General features: G+C 45.9%; 1 protein-coding gene across 2 annotated transcripts; it reads left to right on the forward strand.

The window, feature by feature from the left end:
- Window positions 1–1,227: 1,227 nt before the first annotated feature.
- On the forward strand, window positions 1,228–23,170 carry LOC134172504 (potassium channel subfamily K member 16-like). 2 transcript variants are annotated; one of them, XR_009967949.1, is made up of 6 exons: window positions 1,228–1,630; window positions 7,452–7,572; window positions 17,096–17,262; window positions 18,127–18,295; window positions 21,161–21,526; window positions 22,177–22,293. XR_009967949.1 is itself a non-coding variant. In XM_062635636.1 (5 exons), the coding sequence occupies exons 1-5, from the start codon at window positions 1,304–1,306 to the stop codon at window positions 22,500–22,502; spliced, it is 1,110 nt and encodes a 369-aa protein (XP_062491620.1). In that variant the 5' UTR covers window positions 1,228–1,303; the 3' UTR covers window positions 22,503–23,170. The 2 variants fall into 2 exon arrangements, 1 of the variants encoding a protein (XP_062491620.1); XM_062635636.1 differs by lacking the exon at window positions 21,161–21,526 and having other exon boundaries at window positions 22,177–23,170.
- Window positions 23,171–23,699: the final 529 nt, after the last annotated feature.

The following is a 23,699-nucleotide window of genomic DNA, read 5'->3' on the forward strand; positions in this document are numbered from 1 at the left end:
CCCAGAAAGCCAACCGTATCCTGGGCTGCATCAAAAGAAGCATGACCAGGAGGTCAAAGGGTGTGATCCTGCCCCTCTACTCTGATCTCGTGAGACCTCACCTGGAGTTTTGTGTGCAGTTCTGGTGTCCTCAACATAAAAAGTACATGGAACTGTTGGAACAAGTCCAGAGAAGGGCCACGAGGATGATCGGGGGACTGGAGCACCTCCCGTATGAAGATAGGCTGAGGAAGTTGGGGGTGTTGAGCCTGGAGAAGAGAAGGCTGCGTGGAGACCTCATAGCAGCCTTCCAGTATCTGAAGGGGGGCTATAGGGATGCTGGGGATGAAGTATTCATTAGGGACTGTAGTGATAGGACAAGGGGTAACAGGTTCAAACTTAAACAGGGGAAGTTTAGATTGGCTACAAAGAGGAAGTTCTTTAGTGTAAGGGTGGTGAGGCACTGGAATAGTTTGCCCAGGGAGGCTGTGAATGCTCCATCCCTGGCAGTGCTCAAGACCAGGTTGGACGAGGCCTTGGGTGACATGGTTTAGTGTGCAGTGTCCCTGGCCATGGCAGGGGTGGTGGAACTTGATGATCTTAAGGTCCTTTCCAGCCCTAACTATTCTATGATTCTATGATTTGCTTCAGTGTTTTCTCATTACTAAAGTAAGGCATCTGCTGAAATAACAAAGAAATCGTGCACAAAACAAAATGCTTAAAAGTCTAAGAGCAAGCAAGTTAATCTGAGTGTTAAGAATGTTCCTGGTGCAGCCAAACTCAGATCTGTCTGCTATTTATTCCAAACTCAGTGCTTGACGACCTTTTGAGTGAAGACATTTTTTCTAATAGCAAATCTAAACCTCCCCTATCACAGCTTGAGGCTATTGCCTCTTGCTCTAGCGCTTGTTACTTGGGAGTAGGGACAAACATCCACCTCACTACAGTGGGCTTCTGAGGTCATTTGAGCTTGCTCTGGAGGCCAGTTCTTGGAGTTGGCAGGCCACAGAGGAGGGGAAATAAGGTTTTTCCTAGCAAGCTCTCTGTGGACCATTTACAGGCTATCCTCACCTGTCCCCAGAGCCTCTTGAGCAGGAGATGGCCACTTGCCAGCTCCTCACATCCTGACCCGCTTTTCCTGAGAACTCAGCAAGACAGAGTTTCACAGACAAGAGGAAATTCCTAAACAGCATGCAGCCCAGAGAGTGGAAAAGTTTTTTTGAGAGGGTTGGGTTTTTGTTTTTTTTTTTGTGGTTTGGGTTTGGATTTGGTTTTTGTTGTTTGTTTGGGTTTTTTGTTTTTTTTTTTCCCAACTTCCACATGAATGTGTCTGACGGCTCACTGTTGCTGTCAGTGCAGAATCCCAGTGGAAACCGGAGCTGGGAGGGCTCTTCCTGCCTGGGGGAGGCATCACCATCTGTCACTCTTTGTTCTTTGCTGTGTCCCACCGAAGGCCATGCGCAGTGGCAAGCTGCAGACAGGTTTGCTGGTGGCTGGATACTTTATCTATCTGCTTGTGGGTGCTGCTGTGTTCCAGGCACTGGAGAGAAGTGCTGAGAAGCAGGAGAAAATGGCAGCTGCCCAGATGAAGGAGGCTTTTCTGCAGAACTTCACTCACCTCACAGTGGCAGAAGTGGAACAGTTTATGAAGGTGCGTGGCAGCCCTGTGGAAGCCCTTTCTCCCTCCTGTCTCCCCATCACATGTTGTTTCCTCTTCAGCCTTGCTATCCAGATAACTTTCTCTGCTTTCCTACTGATGTAGTCATTGGGATGCTTATACCAATCCCCAAGCTTGCTCTCCAGTCTGAGCAGGCAGGTCACTCTGATGGTAAATACATCTTGTGAAGTTTGACAAAACTTTATGTGTTAGCTATTAATAGTCCCCATCCCACAGTTTCCCGATTCTTTGGGGTCTTGACTCCTCTTGATTCAGCTTTTGGTGTGGCTGAATTATCTACAGTGGGTGGCATGGCAGGAAAAATGAAGCTGTCTGAAATGCATGGGCATGGTTGCCATATAGAACAGTGTCAGAGATAGCCCAAAGAAACCATATGGCAAGGTCAGAAGTAATCTGTTGGGAAAAAATAAAGAAGCCCAAATCAATACAAGGAGGATGGCATAGTGAGGGTTTACTTTTTGAAGATGCTGCAGAAGTAAAACTGATAGCCTGGGCAAGGGAAAGGTGTTTCTGATCATGGCACAGGAGGCTAAGGATGAGTACATTTGTCTCCAAATTGTTGGTATATCCTAGTTCTAGCTGTTGCAATGAAGAAGGAAACGGGGAGTGCAATCAGCCTTATGGTAAGCATTTCTGTGTAGGAAATTAATAGCTAGTTCACAGGATAAGGAAAGGAGGGGAAGAACTGGTATGTCTAATAACACAACTAGTGATCCAGCCCGAGTTCATACATGCCTGCACCCTCTTCACTTATTTTTTTTTCTGTGTTGGTAGTGGGCTAAAAAAAAAGGAGAAAACTTTTGAAGACAGTGAAGTCTTTGTGCAAGGGCTGTGGAATAATTCCTGTTAGCTTTGATTTTTTGGAACACCAGCACTAAAGATAGTGAGCATGGAAGAGGGAAGGAAGATTTCTTCTGGTGCAATTTATTCCACCTTTTGTCATGCCTCTGGCAGGGTTCAGCTCTGGATTTTCTCTTGCTGTTTCTGTACAAACCAGCCTGCCTTTCAGATGTCCAGTCCAATGTTCTCTGCTTGCTAAAGGCAGGGACTTCTGCATAGTGTTTGGTGTTTTAATTCATCTAACCTCATCTCAAAGATCACGTTGTAAATATGTGTATGTGTGTTCATGCATGCAGTTGTGAGAAGAGTGCATATGTCAGGCTAAATTGTGGTTGTGATAACACCAAGAGTAATGCTTTGTTAATCAATTGACTTTCTCTGAAATTAAATCTATGATACTAATCAGAATATAAAATTAAAACGAAATTCTCTTGTGTGTCACATGTACACTGCTATAACTCACTAATGCCCTCTGGGAGGGATCGGAGTCACTGCTCAGTGTGCCTGCATAAAAGTGGGTGATTAGATCTTGTATCCACCTCTGTCATCTTAAGGGCAAACTCAAAACCATCAACAAGCCACTCCATCATGTAAGTCAGTGGTCTGTCTTGCTCTACAACATCCTAGTCATATGTAGGATCATTTTTAATAAAGTACTTAGCCTAAAAGAGCAGAGGTCCTTGATCATGCTAAAGTAAGCAAGTTTTCCTAACAACCATTAGAGCAGTCAGCTGTCAGCGGCGAGGAGAAGCAGACAGGCCAACCCAATATGGGTGATAAGCAACTTCTACTTTATTTGTGACGCAGTTCACACATATATAGGAGTGGTATTCAGCCACTCCTTCTTGGCATAACAGTATTGGTTAGCCCTCACAGCTTCCTCCACATTCTCCTCCCAGGTCCGGTCTCCGGCCACCTGTGGGGGCCACCCCCTGCCTTGCTTGCACAGTCCTCCAGGGCTCTATGGTCCTGCTCTTAGAGTCATTCTGCAACAATTCCCCCCTTTTTCTTTGTGCAAGCAAGGCATTATGGGTTATTCTGTTCACCTGTTTTATCACACAACTATAAACAAGTCTAATAGCTACGATGATTAACCTAATCAATGATACATAAGTGCAATACTTTAAACAGCAGTGTTTGACTCAACCTGTAATGCCCCGTGAAGACAACCATCTAGTTATTCTTAGGATATTGCTCATTTACTATTGCTGGGTAAGCTGAGCCAGGTTTCTCAGCTGTGCGTGCATCGAATTAGCATAATCAGAGAGACTCATACAACACATTCCATCAAACTCTTCACATCCATGTCCCTGTTCCAACAACAAAAGGTTCTGCAGTGTTGCATGTCTTACAGAGTCAACATTAAAACAAATCAGGAATTGCCTTTGATGTAGAATTGTCTGCTTAGCAACTCAGCAATCCAGTCTGCTTAGTTGAGCCAAGGCCCCGGCTGAAGCACTTACAGTGATTTGGCATATTATGATTGGATACATGTTTTGAAGACCCTTAGTGACTAACATATAATTGGTTAAACACAGGTGTGAGAACTCAACCTTGAAAGCTTGCCAACAGTCCACAGTTCTCATTAACTTGGTGAATTCCAGCCTCTTATCTTGCTTGCTTAAGCTTCTTCAGGCCTCTCATGGCCTTGCTGTATCTTTCAGGACTGTTCAAAGTTTATGTACCAATTATGCATTCTCCTGTGAGAACATTGTCTCCACATCTCCCCCCTTTTGTTTTATCCAGTAACAAGTCGCTACTACAGCAAGGCACACACAAGTTTACATTAGCAGAGTAACTATTACAGGGTGCAGCAGCATGCTGAAGATGCTGATGGCAGTGAAGGACTAGCCAAAGAAATTTCTTACCAGTGGAATTCTCCCCCCCTCTTAATTTGTTCCATCACCTGCTTTATAACACTACCATTGTATTAAAATTTTTCTAGCTTTTGCCTTAGCATTTTCTAGCAGCTACTACAAATTTCCATACTCTAACATCTCTTTTGCAAGTGACAAATCTATACAATACAAGGTGCAGTTTCTTATTAGCAACTAGCTAGTAAATACACAAAATCACAACCTCTAATAATAGCTACTTTACAAGCACACATATTCAGGATGTTACTTTTCAGTTGTCCCCAAGTGATGTTTTGCAGTTATTTGTTCTTTCTCTTCCTCTTTCTCATTCTGCTTGGGGTAATCATGGTCAGCTCCTGTAGCTGAGGCATCAGGTTTATCCATTCGTCTGTCCAGCTCATGGCAAGGCTTGACAAACTTTGCAGGCAGTCACCATGGACCTGTAGGCAGGAGGACACAAATATACCCCCTCCCCCAGGTTATCAGTTCTTCAGAAGTAGACAGGTTAGACAGGTTAAAGTTAAATGTAACATCATTACTCTCTCTCCCCCCCCCCCGTTTTTTTTTTTTTTTTTTTTAGTCCCTGCAAAAGCCGTCATTACTCCCACTACAGACCCACGTGCAGAACGTGGCACAAGGACCCTGTGGAGACTAACAGCAAACCAGCTCCGAGAAGCATCATTGCAGTGCGAGGTGGCAGGCTCAACCTTAGCAGGCGTCCCCGCAGAGGCTCTGCCTCCCCCACATCGTATGAGGCTTGGGCTTTTATACTGACCAAAATGCACACTCATTCCGACACAGGTGGCCAGCCTGTGCTGGAAGAAGTGGCCAGCAGTATCTACAGAGGTCTCCAAGGGTTGATAGAAACCTGGACATACTTATATTTACCAACTTCTAATACATGAGTATCACAGAGAAACTGTATGGGCTCCCCCTGTCAATTGCAAGAAAAAATCATAACATATACAGCTTGAGTATAAGAGGATTTTAACGCATACGTGGTCACTGTTTGTCAGGCCTCCTTAACTATTTTGAGATCGAGAGCTTCCCCCTCTTTAGCCCCCTGCTGTGTAGTAAACACAGGATATGCAGAGATGCCCATTGCAGAAAATTCCCCAGTAATGATCACATATTTGGTTACCCATTGTTACAACTGAGCGTCTCCAGGGCCAGCAAGTCTGAGCAGACCGACCCGGGAGACAAAGAGTCAGGGTCTGGAAGCAGAGGATATAAATCTGGCTCGGATTCAGGGGATTCGGGGGCTGATCCTGCGCCGAACTCGGGGTCTCCGTTGCTCGCAGCTGTGTCTCTTATCAGATGTATCTCTTTCGGTATGTGGCCATCTGCAGACCTGGCTCCTCCGTGACTGAGTTAAAAAATTTTTTCACTCTAGGGCGTAGTGGGTTGGAGAGGCTCGCGGCTCCTTTAAATCTCCCGCTCGCGCATGATCCCTATTTTCTACTGCGTGCTTCACAGTGGCGCCGCAATCGATCCGGCGCCGAGGCACCGCCCTTTTTCTTTCGGATTCCTCGACATTTATCATGCGTATCCCTTCTAATATACTTTCTCTGTCCTTTTCAAAGTCCCTACTTTCGGAAGTGGGGTGGTGGGGGAGAGCACCTCCTCCGCGGCACCTTCTGATGGAGGGGGAGAAAAGGAAGGGGGGGGGGGGTGGGAAACCCTGTGCTCCCGCGAGTTGGGGGGGGGGGGGAACGAGTTGTAATCTTCCCCCGGTTTCAACCGACCGGGGACGTCTGTTCCTAGTTTCTCCGTTGCTACCGCGGCAGTTTTCTGCCTTGTATCTTTTTATACAGTTCATTACTTCCCTCCGTGGCTTACTGAGTTTGCCTTTTTATAATCATTAAGCACAGAGTCAAATAGTTCATCACCAAACTTTTGCCACTCACTTTTCTCAAATATTGTATTAGGATCTGCAAAAGAAATCTCTTAGCTTTCCCTAGCCACTAGACCTGCTAGCTGCTTTAGAGTCTCAGGCTCAATTCCCCGCTTTTATAAAAAGCACTGTAAAAAGTTCAGGGCTCAGTTCCCCGCTTTTATAAAAAGCACTGTAATAAGTCCAGGGCTACCTCTCGGTCCATTTTCATGGCCAGCCTTTTCCGGATCGTCTTCTTCTGGGTCGTCCTGTAATCTCGGTCTCCGGATCGGCCTCCCGACGCAGCAGTGTCTGGTTCACCCCAGCGGCGGACTTTTTCGGCTAGTCGCAGCACCCGGGTCCGTCACGCCACCGCAGCAGCATTGCCCGCTCTTCCCGGCCGCTGCCGCCGGCGCCGCTCTCTCGCCGTTCCGGGTCCCCGTCGACCGGGGCCCTGTATCCCCGGTCCCCGCTAGTCGGGGCCCTGTATCCCGGGTCCCCGTCGACCGGGGCCCTGTATCCCGGGTCCCCATCGACCGGGTCCCCGTTAAACCGGGTCCCTGTATCCCGGGTCCCCGTCGGCCGGGGCCCTTTATCCGGGTCCCCGTCGACCGGGGCCCTGTATCCCGGGTCCCCGCTAGTCGGGGCCCTGTATCCCGGGTCCCCGCTAGTCGGGGCCCTGTAATCCGGGTCCCCGCTAGTCGGAGCCCTATAATCCGGGTCCCCAGCGACCAGGGCCCTGTATTCCGCATCCCTGTTCGGGCACCATTTGTAAGCGGCGAGGAGAAGCAGACAGGCCAACCCAATATGGGTGATAAGCAACTTCTACTTTATTTGTGACGCAGTTCACACATATATAGGAGTGGTATTCAGCCACTCCTTCTTGGCATAACAGTATTGGTTAGCCCCCACAGCTTCCTCCACATTCTCCTCCCAGGTCCGGTCTCCGGCCACCTGTGGGGGCCACCCCCTGCCTTGCTTGCACAGTCCTCCAGAACTCTATGGTTCTGCTCTTAGAGTCATTCTGCAACAGTCAGCATAAACAGGGCAAAAGAATGACATGCAAAAACACTGGCGGTGAAGGTGTGAATAGTGTCAAGAGTATCACCGAGTACTGGTGAGTGGTATTTACAGGAAAGGAGCAGTAGCTGGCTAAATCTATTCTTTCAGCAAGCACTTCAGAAAAGCAGCTGTGTTGATACCAAATGTTTGCTTTCACTCCCAGAACCTGACTGACGCCATTCAGAATGGAGTATACCCTGTTGGAAATGAATCACAGATTGAAGACAGCAACTGGGATTTCAGTAACTCCTTCTTCTTTGCAGGCACGGTTGTCTCCACAATAGGTAAGTCTGATGCTTTACATGTGTCTGTAATGCGTGGTTATCAGGACCTGAATTGATATTTTAAAGAATAAAAACTTCAGCCCTTCATTGTCATGGATGCTAGACAGCAACAGACTTGGTCCTGAGACCTCTGGTCCTGAGATCTCACACACAACTCTTTGTACACTTATTTTGGTTTTTCGCATTATTTCACACTTGTTTCTTTTTGAGCCATCTGTTAAAATGCTCAGTCTGCTGCCAGTTGTGGGTGGGAGGCAAACTTCACTTTCCTCGTCTTTGTTTTAGGGTAAAATAGGCTTTAAATCCAAGAATACTGTAAAGCATAAAAGAATTACAAGAAAGAAGTGAACTTTCCTTGGGCATGGACACTGTCTCAATAATCTATCCGGAGCTGTTCGTGCACATATTGAACTAGTAATACGCCAGGATGGAAAAAGTGGGAAGGGGGAAAAACAAATGCTGAGACTTTTACACTGCTTCTTCAAGCTCTTCTAACCTTTTTAGGGCCTGCCTATCTGTCCCTTTCTCTCAAATATGAATCCCCAAAAGTGCAGGCCTGCCAAATTTAAGCATAAAATCCATGCCATTAGCTCCCGCTTCACACTCAAATGCAGTGAAAGTGAAAGCTATGTTTCTTCAGAGTAAAGCTGAGGCCTCATTCACACTACACTGTGAGCATGGCTCCTGCACTGAGATGTGAGTGTGACATGTCACAAGGGTGTCGTGGTTTAAACCCAGTCAGGTAGCTTGTTCACTCACTCCCAGTGAGTGGTGCCGAGCTGACAACAATCAAGGTCCGTGTCCGTCTCCCCCCCCTGCCTCCCCGCACCGGGGCTCTCCCCTTCCCCGCTCCCGGAGGAACGGGGAGGAGGATCGAGAGAGTGCAACTCCTACGGGTTGAGACAAAAACAGTCCAGCAACAAATCACCACCGCTACTATCAGCTACAACAATGATAAGGGAAAATAACAAGGGAAGAGAATACGATACCACCGGCCAAGAGAAACGAGTTCCACCCGGAAGCCCCTGTCCTTCCGGGTAACTCCCAGTTACCCCCCACCCCGGGCATGACGTGCTGTGGTATGGAATACCTCCCCGGCTAGCCCGGGTCAGGCGCCCCGTCTCTGCTTCCTCACAGCCTCCCCTCCTCCCTGGCAGAGCATGAGCCTCACAGAGTCCTTGGTCAGGGTAAACATCACTTAGCAACAACCGAGAACATCGGCTTCACCAACACTGTTCTCAAACTGGAAGTCAAAACACAGCACTGTACCAGTTAACACAAAGGAAAAACATGACTGCTACTGCGGAACCCAGGACATTATCCACCCCTTATTCCATACCATTCACGTCGTGCTCAGATCCCACATTTTCAATACACCATCGCTCTCTCACATATATACATCCATATACATACAGACCAAGAGGAAAAATCATTTTCTTAGTGCATGGACCAATCCCTATAATGCTGCCGAGTCCATTCGGTCCATGATGTTCAAAGTTCATTCTCTGTTGGGATGATGGCTGGAGGGAAGTCAGGGCCAGTCGCTGGTGACCTGGAGACATCTAGTTGATGGGCTATAAAAGCATTACACAGCAGGCAACAGCATACAATTGAGTTCACTGGCTGTTTTCCCCTAAAATCAAATCCCCTTGAGGTATACATCGGACTTCCCCATCTTCCCGCATTACCCACCAAGTATATCCAGGTCCCTGAGCAAAAGCAATCCCACGAGTGGGTTTGCCTTTACCTGAAGCAGGAATTACCCAGACTGTCTTCCCCAGCAAATTCTTCATATGCACCACGGGAACTTTGTCCCCCTCTACAATATGTAACAGTTCTGACTGGGCTGGGCCAGCCCTGTTGGCAGATCCTCTGGTGTTGACCAACCAGGTGGCCTTTGGTAAGTGTGTATCCCAATGCTTGAAAGTTCCCCCACCCATTGCTCTCAGTGTAGTTTTTAACAGCCCATTGTACCGTTCGATTTTCCCAGAGGCTGGTGCATGGTAGGGGATGTGATATACCCACTCAATGCCATGCTCTTTGGCCCAAATATCTATAAGGTTATTCCGGAAATGAGTCCCATTGTCTGACTCAATTCTCTCTGGGGTGCCGTGTCGCCACAAAATCTGTTTCTCAAGGCCCAGGATGGTGTTCCGGGCAGTGGCATAGGGCACGGCGTATGTTTCCAGCCACCCGGTGGTTGCTTCCACCATGGTAAGCACATGGCGCTTGCCTTGGCGGGTTGGTGGCAGTGTGATATAGTCAATCTGCCAGGCCTCCCCATATTTATACTTCAACCATCGTCCTCCATACCAAAGAGGCTTTAACCGCTTGGCTTGTTTAATTGCAGCACATGTTTCACACTCATGAATAACCTGGGCAATAGTGTCCATTGTTAAGTCCACCCCTCGGTCACGGGCCCATCTATATGTTGCATCTCTGCCCTGATGGCCTGAAGTGTCATGGGCCCACCGGGCCAAAAATAATTCACCTTTACGTTGCCAATCTAAGTCCATCTGAGCCACTTCAATCTTAGCCGCTTTATCCACTTGTTGGTTGTTCTGGTGTTCCTCAGTGGCACGACTCTTGGGTACATGGGCATCTACATGACGTACCTTCACCACCAGGTTCTGCACCCTGGCAGCAATATCTTTCCACAGTGCAGCAGCCCAGATGGGTTTACCTCTGCGTTGCCAGTTGCTCTGCTTCCACTGCTTCAACCACCCCCACAGGGCATTTGCCACCATCCATGAGTCAGTATAGAGATAAAGTACTGGCCACTTTTCTCGTTCAGCAATGTCCAGGGCCAGCTGGATGGCTTTCACCTCGGCAAACTGACTCGATTCACCCTCTCCGTCAGCAGTTTCTGCAACTTGTCGTCCAGGACTCCATACAGCTGCCTTCCATCTCCGATGCTTTCCCACAATACGGCAAGAGCCATCAGTAAACAAGGCATACTGCTTTTCACTTTCTGACAGTTTATTATATGGTGGGGCCTCTTCAGCGCGCATCACCTCCTCCTCTGGTGACATTCCGAAATCTTTGCCCTCTGGCCAGTCCATGATGACTTCTAGAATGCCTGGACGACTGAGATTTCCTATTCGAGTTCGTTGTGTAATTAGTGCAGCCCACTTACTCCATGTAGCATCGGTTGCATGATGTGTAGAGGAGACCCTGCCTTTGAACATCCAGCCCAGCACGGGCAGCCGGGGTGCCAGAATGAGCTGTGCTTCAGTGCCAATCACTTCCGAAGCAGCTCGAACCCCTTCATAGGCTGCCAGTATCTCTTTCTCAGTTGGGGTATAGCTGGCCTCAGATCCTTTATATCCCCGACTCCAAAAGCCGAGGGGTCGACCTCGAGTCTCCCCTGGAGCTTTCTGCCAGAGGCTCCAGGTAGGACCGTTTTCCCCAGCTGCAGTGTACAGTACATTTTTTACATCTGGTCCAGTCCGGACTGGTCCAAGGGCTACTGCATGAACTATCTCGCGTTTAATTCGCTCAAAGGCTTGTTGCTGCTCAGGGCCCCATTTAAAATCATTCTTCTTCCGGGTCACATGATAGAGAGGGCTTACAATCGAACTGTAATTTGGGATGTGCATTCTCCAGAACCCCACTGCACCCAAGAAAGCTTGCGTTTCTTTCTTATTAGTTGGCGGAGACATTGCTGTTATCTTGTTGATCACATCTGTGGGGATCTGTCTACGTCCATCTTGCCATTTTATTCCCAAAAATTGAATCTCCTGCGCAGGTCCCTTGACCTTACTCCGTTTTATGGCAAAACCGGCTTTCAGCAGGATTTGGATTATTTTCCTCCCTTTCTCAAAGACTTCTTCCGCTGTATCGCCCCACACAATAATGTCATCAATGTATTGCAGGTGTTCTGGAGCTTGCCCCTGTTCCAGTGCATTCTGGATCAGTCCATGGCAAATAGTAGGGCTGTGTTTCCACCCCTGGGGCAGTCGGTTCCAAGTGAACTGGACACCCCTCCAAGTAAAAGCAAACTGTGGCCTGCACTCTGCTGCCAAAGGGATTGAGAAAAATGCATTGGCAATATCAATCGTGGCATACCACTTGGCTGCCTTTGACTCTAGTTCATACTGAAGTTCTAGCATGTCCGGTACGGCAGCACTCAATGGTGGTGTGACTTCATTCAGGCCACGATAGTCTACTGTTAGTCTCCATTCTCCATTAGACTTTCGCACTGGCCATATGGGGCTATTGAAGGGTGAGCGGGTCCTGCTGATCACCCCCTGACTCTCCAGTCTACGGATCAGCTGATGGATGGGAATCAGGGAGTCTCGGTTGGTGCGATATTGCCGCCGGTGCACTGTTGTGGTCGCAATTGGCACTTGTTGTTCTTCAACTTTCAGCAACCCCACAGCAGAGGGATCTTCTGAGAGACCAGGCAAGGTGGACAGCTGCTCAACTTCCTCAGTCTCCAAAGCAGCAATACCAAAAGCCCACCGGTACCCTTTTGGGTCTTTGAAGTACCCTCTCTTGAGGTAGTCTATGCCGAGAATGCATGGAGCCTCTGGACCAGTCACAATAGGGTGCTTTTGCCATTCCCTCCCAGTCAGGCTGATTTCAGCCTCCAGCACAGTCAACTCTTGGGATCCTCCTGTTACTCCAGAAATATAGATGGGTTCCACCCCTTGACAGCTTGATGGCATCAGGGTACACTGTGCACCGGTATCTACTAGAGCCTTATACTTCTGTGGGACTGATGTGCCAGGCCATCTGATCCACACAGTCCAGTAAATCCGATTGTCCCCTACCTCCACCTGGCTGGAGGCAGGGCCCCTCTAACAGTCGTCACAGCATTGGACACTTAAGTCGTGTTGAAAGGGATTATTCTTCTTTATCACAGGAGCTGGAGTAAAATCAGCTCTTCCACTCCATCTGGGAAACTGATCACCAGAGCCTGAAGCCGTAGCTCTCATGGGACGATCAGTCTTGGCCCTTGCTCCCCTCTTCAGTTCACTCACCCGTTCCTCCAAAGCTGAAGTAGGTTTTCCATCCCACTTTGTCATGTCTTCTCCGTGATCCAGCAGGTAAAACCATAGGGTACCCCGTGGCGTATACCTCCTGTATCTCCTCTCTTGAACAATAGGACGCCTTTTGTTAATAGCTGAGACGTGTGTTGGTACACGTGAGGAGCCGGATAAATCAGATAGATTGTCCTTCAATTGTTCGATGTCCTGGGACAGTTTTTTTCACAGCTGAGATGATGGAAGGGGTGAGATTGTCTTCGAACTCTCGGAGTTTATGAACCATTTCATCCACTGTTAGTGGTACTATGTCATTCCAGGTTACTGTTGCCAATGAATGGGCATATGATGACGGTGCATTCCGTGTAAGTTTTCGCCACATGGGTCGTGTACATTCAACTTCATCTGGATCTATAGGTGTATCCCCGTTATTCGGCTTGATGTGATAGATCATCTCTACGATGGCCGATTCCCTCAGAGACTGGATGCCTTTGTCTATAGTATTCCACTTGGCTGAACGACTCGTAACATCGTCCTTGTACGGAAACCTTTCTTTCACAGCTGCCAAGAGCCTCCTCCAAAGACTGAGGGACTTTTTCTCTCTTGCAATTGCTTTGTCAATTCCCCCTTCTCTAGCAAGTGATCCCAGCTGCTTGGCTTCTGTACCTTCTAGTTCGTGACCATCAGCCCCATTGTCCCAGCATCGGAGTAACCAGGTGATGATGTGCTCCCCTGGTTGACGGGTAAAATCTTTTCGCATATTCCGCAGCTCGGTTGAGGTCCGAGGTCGAGAAGTTACCTCTTCTTCTTCTTCTTCGTCATGTGATGATGACTCCTGATCAGATTCTGGACCGGGTGGTGAATTCATTGGTTCTTCATCTCGCTTCACCCTTTTTGCCTCCTTTTTGCTTGTTCTCTTGCGTACAGGGGCAACTGATATTGGTACGAATTGGTCCTCTGGTTTGGCTGCAGTGATTATCACTGTGGTTTGAGTAGCAACTGTACTTGTTACTGGGGGTGGTGTAGCTACTGTGCTTGGAGCTGGGGTAACCGCGCTGTCTGTTGCAGTTGAAGTTTGAGCAGCTGCTGTACTTGCCACTGGGACAGCTGTGCTGTTCATTGCAGCCAAAGTTTGAGTAGCGACTGTTGCTTTGCCCTCAGATCCGCCGACATTCTTTTCCTTTTGAAGGTGCTGGATAGTGTTGAACAAGGCCCTGTAAGCATAGGCCAAGCCCCAGCACGTTGCCGTGATTTGTCCATCTCTGGTATGGCCAGAATGACCACACACCTCATTTAAGTGTTTTACTAATTCTTCTGGATTTTGCAGTTGTTCGGTAGTGAAATTCCAAAGTACTGGAGGGGCCCACTGACCTAGATACTTGCCCATACTATCCCACACACCCTGCCACTCATGGCTGTCCAGCCTCAGGGAAAATCTCTCGGTCCTCCTACATCGTCGTTTGACCCCAGACAAGACCCAAACCTGAATCTGCTTAACTCTTGAAATCAGTAGTGGGTAAAACACACTCTGTATGCGTGTTAGCATGGTGATTCCCATCACCATCAGCAAACAAGTCTCAACAGCATTAAAAGGCCATTCAAAAAATTCAAAACTCTCAAATGTAAATGGTCTGGGGGGACGACTAGGAGGGTAAAAGGATGTCTCCTTCCCAGGTTGAGCACCTGAGAAGGAGAAAAAAGATGTGTAATTGCTAAGCACCTCCATCATATACCTCCCAAAGTATAAAGGTGGTGACCACACTGGGAACATAAGCCAGATCAATTTCATGATCAATGATTCTATTGTATTACAAGTCATTACCATAAAGTACAATGGGATAAAAACCTTAGCCCAAGCCCCACACTTGAAAAACACTAATACAGCAAGTGCCGGATGGACGTAAGATATCATATACTGAAACTGTGAGATCAAGAGGAACAACCTTGAGAGCCAATAAATCAGCATTGTGACGATTGACTATCAATCCAGTCAGATCTGTTCTTATCTCAACCCTTCGTGCCCCACGTTGGGCGCCAAAAAGAACTGTCGTGGTTTAAACCCAGTCAGGTAGCTTGTTCACTCACTCCCAGTGAGTGGTGCCGAGTTGACAACAATCGAGGTCCGTGTCCGTCTCCCCCCCCCGCCTCCCCGCACCGGGGCTCTCCCCTTCCCCGCTCCCGGAGGAACGGGGAGGAGGATCGAGAGAGTGCAACTCCTACGGGTTGAGACAAAAACAGTCCAGCAACAAATCACCACCGCTACTATCAGCTACAACAATGATAAGGGAAAATAACAAGGGAAGAGAATACGATACCACCGGCCAAGAGAAACGAGTTCCACCCGGAAGCCCCTGTCCTTCCGGGTAACTCCCAGTTACCCCCCACCCCGGGCATGACGTGCTGTGGTATGGAATACCTCCCCGGCTAGCCCGGGTCAGGCGCCCCGTCTCTGCTTCCTCACAGCCTCCCCTCCTCCCTGGCAGAGCATGAGCCTCACAGAGTCCTTGGTCAGGGTAAACATCACTTAGCAACAACCGAGAACATCGGCTTCACCAACACTGTTCTCAAACTGGAAGTCAAAACACAGCACTGTACCAGTTAACACAAAGGAAAAACATGACTGCTACTGCGGAACCCAGGACAAAGGGTCCCAGTGCTGTCCCAGAATCATGGTGGGTGTGCAGATGTTGCACGAACCCACGCAGGAGACCTCCTGCTGTAGAAGAGAGAAAGGCTTCCGAGCCATCAAACAAATGACAAATGTTCCATGGTTACAACATTCACGTATCAATAAAGCTTCCCTAGTTTGTCAGCATTCTGCTACTAGCCAATCCATTCATTGCCACCACCTGTATTACTGTATTTTTTCATTGCAACATTTCTTTGCCAAACAAATCAATCGCTTTCCAAAAAATTTGTTTCCCTAGTGAGGCAATGTCATGGTTTAACCCCAGCCAACAGCTAAGCACCTCTCACTCTGCCCCAGTTGGGTGGGGGAGAGAATCAGAAGAGTAAAAGTGAGAAAACTCATGGGTTGAGATGAAGACAGTTTAATAGGTAAAGCAGAAGCTATTTGCACCAGCAGAGCAAACAGAGAAATTGATTCACTACTTCCCATCAGAAGGCAGGTGTTCAGCCATCTCCAGGAAAGCAGGGTTCCATCACATGTAACAGTTACTTGGGAAAACAAAATGCCATAACTCTGAATATCCCTCCTTTTCTTCTTCCTCCCCCAACTTTATATGCTAAGCATGATGTACTGTGGTATATCCCTTTGGTTGGTTGGGATCAGCCATCCTGACTGTGTACCCTCCCAACTTCTTGTGCACCCCCACTGCCTGTGCTGTGCACCCCAACTTGCCTGCTCACTGATGGAGTGGGGTGAGGAGCAGAAAAGGACTTGAGTCTGCTCAGCACTGCTCAGCAATAATAAAATAAGCCCTGACTTATCAACACTGTTTTCAGCACAGATTCAAACCATAGCCCCATACTAGCTACTATGAAGAAAATTAACTCTGTATCTGCCAACACTAACACAGGTGAACAGACCATCCCAGGATGGTCTGTTTCTCTGCACCTTTGCCACATAAGTCTGTTGTGAAGGTACATCAGGTACTTCCACTCATCTTCACCAGGTTTTGTCATGAAAATTTCTGCAACAGAGAGCACAAGACAGCTCAGGCATTTGGGGCCTCCTATGCAGTAAACCAATTAGTTGTTTTATTTGTCTCTTCACCAAAATAAAACCGCATTTTCCAAGTAGTGGATGCCTTGAGATGAACTGTGCTTGGGAAAGTGCCTTTTCTCAGGATCACTGATAGAGTAAGGACATACAGAAAGCACAGGACTTTTGCACTCAGGGATATACCTCATGGGGTCTAAGAACAGTCTCCATTCCATTAAAGGAGATGTCTGGAGTTCTGCAGCTGTTGTTCTATTATTTATCTAAGTGGATAAATACTCTTTTAGTAGGACTTTATGACAAATATCTCTCTGGCATCAATAAATCAGCCACCAGTAAGGTCTGGACTAATTAGCACCATCTATTCTAATACGCACTACACTGCTCCAGGACTGGAGCCAGTATCTGAGCATTTCAGCTTGCTGGGATTTAGCCAAGGTCACTAGCAGACAGACAAATTGACAAGAAGCTAGTGATGGCTGTGTGTGATTCTGACATGGCAAACAGTTTGTGACTCCAGCCTTGATGTCTTCCAGGACCCCAGACTTCTGGGTTTTGTCTTTCCATGTGTTTGTCACAGGACAGTGCATGTTTCCCATAACTGCTTTTAGATTCTGTTTTTCGTTCCCACTAAGACTGGGTTGGGAGTACACAGTGCTCCCTGCATCCCCCAAAACATGCATGATGAATCACTTTCTTGCTGCTTTTTTCTGGAAAATAGTATGCATGTTGACTAAGATGTGCTAGCCACATCTTTTAGGGTCAAAGGCAGGCCAGGTTGGGGTAGGTGTGAATGTGACTGTGGCTGCTCCAGTTCTCTGGAATATCTCCTCTGACCCTGTTTTTTTCATAGGCTATGGCACATTACGTCCTAAAACTGCTGGAGGCCAGATCTTCTGTGTCTTTTTTGCTCTGTTCGGAATCCCTCTGAATATTGTTTTTCTACATCGTGTCGGTAAGATGCTCTCACTGCTATGTAAAAAGCTGGGGAAATTCCTGTACGAGAAAGGAATGAGAAAGGTAATTGGCTTTAATTACTTGGGCAGTTATATGCTCATTTCTAGTTTTATTTTCAAGGTGTATGCTGGCATTATCCCCTGTTGTATTTGTTCTCATGCTGTGTTAGGCATTGCATTAGGAGAGGGAAAGAGACATTCCTTGCTTGCAGAGCTAAACAGACAAGGCAACCACAGACGTGATATTCTTAGAAAGGGATGCATTTTATCTACCCATCTAAATGGCAGACATCCAGCCCCCTTAATTAATCAATGGAGAGAGTGGACACCTTATCTTACTTCTCTAGACACTTACCTCAGAAGCTAACTCTCTTGAGAAGTACATGTCTCCCTTTATAACCAGCAAAGAGAGAGATGATTAATCATCTCATCTTGAGGCAGCATAAAGCAGGTGAGCAGTAAAAAGCTGTAAAAAGCAGTGAGCTATAGGGGTTTCAATACTATAATTAGTCAATAATATTGACTCAATGCCTAGTGTGTCACCCCTCCTTATTCATTATGTGGTCCTTTAGTTCCTCTCCACCCTTAGCTTTGACATAAAGGAAACAACAGGCTGAAGTTATTCATTTGAGCCCACTTGCTGAAAGGTGAACAGGCACCTGTAAATAGCCAGGTGATTGATACAATCAAATAAAAGACTACATCTCCCAGTGCTACTATGGACATGTAACACCCATAATACATGGGGTGTTCCTGCTTCAAAGCAAGCCTAGGGTACTTTCAGAGGAAGAGTACTCAATACAAACCCTTCAGTTCCTGCGGACCTAGTAGGTATTCCTAGATATCCACCCATTTTGAATAGCCATCATTATATAGGACCTACTAGTGTGTCAAATCATGCTTATAATTGAACCATTTTCTTTTTCAGAAGAAGATAAAATTTCTGACCCTTCTGTTTTTCCTGGCAATGGGGATCCTAGTTTTTCTGTGCTTGCCATCACTTTTCTTCCAGAAAACAGAGGGATGGTCCTACAGCGAAGGAATTTACTTTGCATTTATCACCCTCAGCACCATTGGCTTTGGAGATTATGTAGTAGGTAAGGTTGATTTCAGAGAGGAGACATAGTAAAGCACCAGGGTCATGACCGTAATTACCATGGGTTGACTGCACAGTCCACCAGTGTAATGTAGAGGCAAATCTGTGTGAGTCTTTGACTAGTCTTTTTCTTGTACAGTTCTGGGGATATTACTCATTTCTCTGTGATTGCATGTGCTAACAAAAACACAAAATTGTCAAAATATAATAAATGTGGTGCTTTGGGGCGCAAAGAAGACAAGCATTTTGGGGGAGGGAAGGGGAAGTGTAGGGGGAGAATTCAAGTAGCATAGGAATTTGCATATACTAAAAGGGAACAGTTTGAGACAGTCATATAAAATAAGGCAGGTATCTTTGCATAAGTCTTACCTAAGACTTATGTCTCAAAATGTATACTAAAGAAATAAGTGGACATCTTTCAAAAGACATGATTTTACACAACAGGTAGAAATCCCTGTCATTGCAAAGCAGGGAAATCTACTCACCCTATGAGAAGTGGGTCTTAAACATAGATACCACTGTGAAAGTAGCCTTTTTACTCTCCTATGCATCATAGACTCATAGAATTATAGTATAGTTACGGTTGGAAAGGACCTTAAGGTCATCTAGTTCCAACCTCCTGCCATGGGCAGGGACATCTCACACTAAACCATGCCACCCAAGGCTCTGTCCAGCCTGGGCTTGAACACTGCCAGGGATGGAGCATTCACAACTTCCCTAGGCAACCCATTCCGGTGCCTCACCACCCTTACACTAAAGAGCTTCCTCTTTGTAGCCAATCTAAACTTCCCCTGTTTAAGTTTTAACCCGTTACCCCTTGTCCTGTCACTACAGTCCCTAATGAAGAGTCCCTCCCCAGCATCGTTATAGGCCCCCTTCAGATACTGGAAGGCTGCTATGAGGTCTCCACACAGCCTTCTCTTCTCCAGGCTGAACAGCCCCAACTTTCTCAGCCTGTCTTCATACGGGAGGTGCTCCAGTCCCCTGATAATCCTCGTGGCTCTCCTCTGGATTTGTTCCAACAGTTTCATGTCCTTTTTATAATCATATAATGTTTTTATAATCATATAATGTTTCCTACTGACTTTAATTTCTCTTAGTCTGCTAAAGAGGCTGGGTAGTGCATTGACAATCCAGTTGACATCTTGCTTGTTCGCATGAGTTTAGTGATTGTAATGATCTTGTAGACTGACGGTTAATTCATGCAATAGCAACGAGTTGATTAAGCAACATTTCCCCAAGTTATCCCAGCTAGCTAATTGCTCCCTCTTGCTACAAAGCATAGGAAACATGTCTCTTGAAATTTCTCTTTTCACATAATCCAGAGAAAGGTTCCTTGTCTCCAACAGTGGTTAAGCAGCATTGCCACAAACATGAAACAGAACTGAAGCAACGGCAAAGAATCTGTATCACACAACAGTGACCTCTTTGCTTACTGTTTTCTCCAGCTGGGGACAATCTTTGTCACTGCAGTGGAGGACAATAGGGCATAGGCATTTCTTTCCTGAACATCTAAAGGACTGGTGTCCTCAACATAAAAAGGACATGGAACTTTCAGAACAAGTCCAGAGAAGGGCCACGAGGATGATCAGGGGACTGGAGCACCTCCCATATGAAGACAGGCTGAGGAAGTTGGAGCTGTTCAGCCTGGAGAAGAGAAGGCTGCGTGGAGACCTCATAGCAGCCTTCCAGTATCTGAAGGGGGCCTATAGGGATGCTGGTGAGGGACTCTTCATTAGAGACTGTAGTGACAGGACAAGGGGTAACGGGTTAAAACTTAAACAGGGGAAGTTTAGGTTGGATATAAGAAGGAAATTCTTTCCTGTTAAGGTGGTGAGGCACTGGAATAGTTTGCCCAGGGAGGTTGTGAATGCTCCATCCCTGGCAGTGTTCAAGGCCAGGTTGGACGAGGCCTTGTGTGATATGATTTAGCGTAAGGTGTCCCTACCCACGGCAGGGGGGTTGGAACTAGATGATCTTAAGGTCCTTTACAACCCTAACGATTCTATGATTCTATGATAACCTTGGCCTGTGTGATGCTGAGCACCTCAAACCCAGTGATGTGGAACACAGGAAGATGGAGAAAGATTGGTGCTATATGGGAGAAAAAGTGAACATTAAACCAGTGCATTCTCTTCCTTTGTCTAAATTACAAGTGTGTTTTACAATAATGACAGCAAGTCACAGGCTGCTGTGACTATGTGCTCTGCAGACGTACTATTTTACAAATACAGTTAAAAAATAACAATTAGATAGGCCTCCTGGCACTGTGATTTCATCTTCATTAGGATAACTTAACTGGAGCTGAAATATTTTTTCCTGCAATATATATCTCAATTTGCCTTAAACAAAGGTGGTAAAATGATAAGTTTAATGCCTCACACCTCACAATGAAACAAGCAGAATCAATGACTGCTCTGAGTATCATTTGTTTAGAATTAATTACAGATGACAAATGGATTTGTGCTGGCCAAGTGGAACAGAACAGGTTTGAGTTTATTCACATTTTAGTAATTCAAAACCGATTTGTAGCTGTTGTATTTCAAGCATGAGATAAAGCCTGTTTTGGGTAGGAAGGTGACAGAGTCTGGATTTAACTGTAATACATATAGGTGATACCTCTAGGGTGAAACTCTCTTTGGGCTGTAAATTTATGCCCTGCTAAATCCAGTTTTGAGTTAACATTACAAAGACATTACTAGTTGCTTTGCTAACCCCACATCATGAACTTCAGATAAGAACACAAAAGGAGATGCTCTGTAGCAAGCCTGGCATCCCCTGTGCCAACTCAACCCCAGCAGCAGAAGCAGATGTTGGATATCTATCCATGAGGTCAAACCAGCCCACTTCTGCCCGATTTCCACAGCTCTTGCCTGATGAAATACAAAAATCCTGCACATTGATCTATGCACTACAGAGTCCTGCAGGACTTGAAAGGAGTTGCCAGTTGCAAAGCTCCTTCTGGGAAGCTTCACAAAGGTATATGATCCACAGGTTTGTGATCTCCCTGTCCACGCACCCTGCTGGGTTACCAACTATGTGGAGTCACCCTTGACAGTGACTTATAGCACTTGATACACAGTATCACCAAGTTTTCTTGCACAGCCATATAAGCTGTGTCATGATAACATCGTGTGGGACTAAGTGCAGTAGGAGCAAATTCTGTCTGTATGGTGGTGTATTGTTGACTGCAGAAATAAAATGACCCATTCAGAAAAGATACGGGCTGATGGTAAGAGATTTGGACTGCATGAAGTAAGCTTCGGTCTGGTTTCCAACATAGAAAATTGTATTCTTGGCATGTGTCAGTGAGTAAATTAGGAATTGCAACTACTCTCTTTGTATGATCAAGGTTAACTATAATTTAAAGCAAATATTTATGAAGTTATATTCACACTTTATAGAAATACACAGAATTACAATAACTTAGGCAGTAGTAGTTGTGTGGTTATAGTGGTCCACTGTGCACTGCTGTTTGTGCTTTGTGAGTTTGTGAATATTTTCCAGATAATACAATACATTTTTACACTACTTCCCACATCATTGCCTTTAGGTGTAGAGATTGAACTGGGATTGGTATGCTGTAAGGGGAAAAAATGCCCTGCTCTGCTGCTAGTTCAGTATATAAATATGTGAAATCCAGTATATCTTTTTACAGGCCAGCATGTTTGTGATAGCATGTATGAGTTTATTGTAACAGCAAGAGATTGCCCAGCCTTAACCTAATGCTGGGGAGGTGAGAGAACCCACTATGATGAAAAAGTCACCTTAAAGTACTCCACATAAAATACACTGATGAATCCACTAGGCTGGCCCACTTTACACCAACAGAGAAATTTTAACTTGATAATTTTCTTCTTCTTTCTCCCTCCTTATCTGCAGGTAAACAGCCTGGCAGGAATTACTTTTCCTACTATCGAACACTAGTGGCCATCTGGATCCTTTTTGGTCTTGCTTGGATTGCTCTCCTATTTAATTTATTGACAACAGTACTAGAAGATACTGAAAAAATAATTGTCAAGGATATCCATCAAATTGGAAAGGTGAGTAAGGACAATGTGGCAAGCCAACAAAGAAGATGCTGGCCTTCTCAATTTATTCCAGAAGAAGAATTACTATCAGCACATGCTGGAGGGGATGCACAGAAAATGGAGTCATTAGAACCAGATTCTGAGGAGACAAAAACAGAAAAAAATGCTTTTTCTTAGAGCAAAACTATTGCCATAACATATGAGAATTGAATTCTTCATTGGAGAGTTACTAGTTAATTATTCTAAATAAATTCCCATGGAAATAAAATTTCTCCTACCTTTGGCTGAGATACGACTTTTCAGAACTCAAGACTTAGTTACACAAAGCCTGAATATTAACAGTAAGAAATTTGCTCCTCAATTTGCAGCTAGGTTGTGCTGACAGCCTGAGAAGTGCACTTATTTTACAAGGAGTTTTTAAGGTGCTTCTATGAAAATGCAGAGGAGGGGCATGGTAGCACTTGCTGGTTCTATTTCAATTTTGCTGCTTGCAATCATGTCTCTTTCAGGAATTGGCACACACAAGCTTTTCTGAGGCATTGTATAGTACCTTTGGAAGAAGACAGAAGGATATATAACGTAATAGATGCCTGATTTAAGCCATCATATTGGCTAAGCTATTATGATCTAAAAGACTTTAAAGGACAAGACCTGAGCTCAGTTCAGAGGCACTAGAAGCATCCAATGAACAGGGCTAGAAAAAGGTTAGCATGTTAGAAACTGTGAATTCTACCTCTTCCTCTTTTATACTAAGATGAATAAAGGCAATTTCACCTTTTATCCCTGTGGCTTTGAAAAATTTTTCTGATTATATTTATAAAGAACAAATCAAACCTTGTCTTTAATTCAAATTTTATAGTAATTTTATAATAATTCATAAGAACAGAGACTCATTTGAATAGAGGAGTCCTCACTGTATCAGCACCTTGCTATGGTGTTTATATTCCATAGGAGCTATAAAGTTGTTTAAAATTACTGTCCTGTGCCAAGATTGCTTTTCAAGTGTGAGTGTTGTCTAAGCAGTGCAGCCTTACTTTCAATCAGGTGGAAAAAGGATGTTGAATCTGGGCATGCTGTTTCAGATGTACTGCCTGGCATGCATGCAGTCCATCGCTGGCTGAACACCCTGTCCTTTAAAGGCCTGAAATATGTATCAGATACCTTCTGTGTGTCAAAAGTGCACGAAACCCTACCCTGAAGTGCTGGCAAAGCAGCTGTGGTAAACACAGTCATTGAGATGAAAAGTCCCATAGGTGTATATGGTTATACTAAAAGTCATTCTAGTCAAATATCCTGTCTCTGACCATGCCTACTGCATATGCCTCCGAATAGCATAAGAACAAGGCAGTTCTGCCATGCTTCCTCTTCCAGTAG

This window comes from Pezoporus occidentalis, unplaced genomic scaffold (assembly GCF_034315485.1).
Source record: "Pezoporus occidentalis ecotype Australia unplaced genomic scaffold, CSIRO_AGI_Poc_V1 ctg46, whole genome shotgun sequence".
In the NCBI taxonomy this organism is placed as follows: domain Eukaryota; kingdom Metazoa; phylum Chordata; class Aves; order Psittaciformes; family Psittacidae; genus Pezoporus; species Pezoporus occidentalis.

Coding starts and splice junctions, on each gene's coding strand:
- LOC134172504 (XM_062635636.1), top strand. CDS start 1,304: ATGTGTCTGACGGCTCACTGTTGCTGTCAGTGCAGAATCCCAGTGGAA. Junction 1,631..7,451: donor AAGTGGAACAGTTTATGAAG/GTGCGTGGCAGC, acceptor TTTCACTCCCAG/AACCTGACTGACGCCATTCA. Junction 18,296..22,176: donor CTTTGGAGATTATGTAGTAG/GTAAGGTTGATT, acceptor CCTTATCTGCAG/GTAAACAGCCTGGCAGGAAT.